This window comes from Sinocyclocheilus grahami, unplaced genomic scaffold (assembly GCF_001515645.1).
Source record: "Sinocyclocheilus grahami isolate Dianchi unplaced genomic scaffold, SAMN03320097.WGS_v1.1 scaffold7763.1, whole genome shotgun sequence".
Taxonomy (NCBI): domain Eukaryota; kingdom Metazoa; phylum Chordata; class Actinopteri; order Cypriniformes; family Cyprinidae; genus Sinocyclocheilus; species Sinocyclocheilus grahami.
In genome coordinates this window covers 1-585 of record NW_015511675.1, presented here as the reverse complement: position 1 = coordinate 585, position 585 = coordinate 1, and the positions used below count along the sequence as shown (strand labels likewise).

At 40.9% G+C, this 585-nt stretch overlaps 1 protein-coding gene across 1 annotated transcript in view; it reads left to right on the top strand.

Annotated features, from left to right (window-relative positions):
- LOC107577921 (cyclin-dependent kinase 16-like) overlaps window positions 1-497 on the top strand; it is a gene marked incomplete at both ends in the record, with an annotated part of 24454 nt that extends 23957 nt beyond the window's left edge. The window contains 2 exons of the mRNA XM_016263944.1: window positions 159-282; window positions 377-497. Coding sequence (XP_016119430.1) covers window positions 159-282; window positions 377-497 — 245 coding nt within the window. The remainder of the gene's footprint in view (window positions 1-158; window positions 283-376) is intronic.
- Between the last annotated feature and the right edge of the window lie 88 nt (window positions 498-585).

Genomic DNA, 585 nt, shown 5'->3' with positions numbered 1-585 from the left:
GATCAACAAAAGCAAAGCCATATACACACATTAGCCTCTGTGTAGTTAAGTTAATTGTTAAATGCACATTATTAAAATATTTTGGAAGCATGGTTTACAACAGCGGTAAGCACCTGATTTTGGAATGATTTTTTGTACTCTTTGTTGCCACCTTATAGATTTTCCTGTTTCAGCTATTGCGAGGTCTAGCTTATTGCCATCGGCAGAAAGTTTTGCATAGAGATCTAAAACCTCAGAACCTTCTCATCAGTGACCGGGGAGAGCTCAAACTTGCTGACTTCGGTAGGCCCAATCGCTCACATACCCAAAGACTTATCTCTTAATTAACAGAGAACACATTCACAAAGAGTTTAATGGTTTGTTTTGTCTACTGTAGGTCTTGCACGTGCAAAGTCAGTGCCCACAAAGACATTCTCGAATGAAGTGGTCACTCTCTGGTACAGACCTCCTGATGTGCTGCTGGGGTCAACAGATTACTCCACCTCTCTTGACATCTGGTGAGATGCACATACACACTTACACGTTCAGGCCATCTCATAAACACTAGTCAAATGATGAACGTTTGTAGGAAACTTCATACCTTAT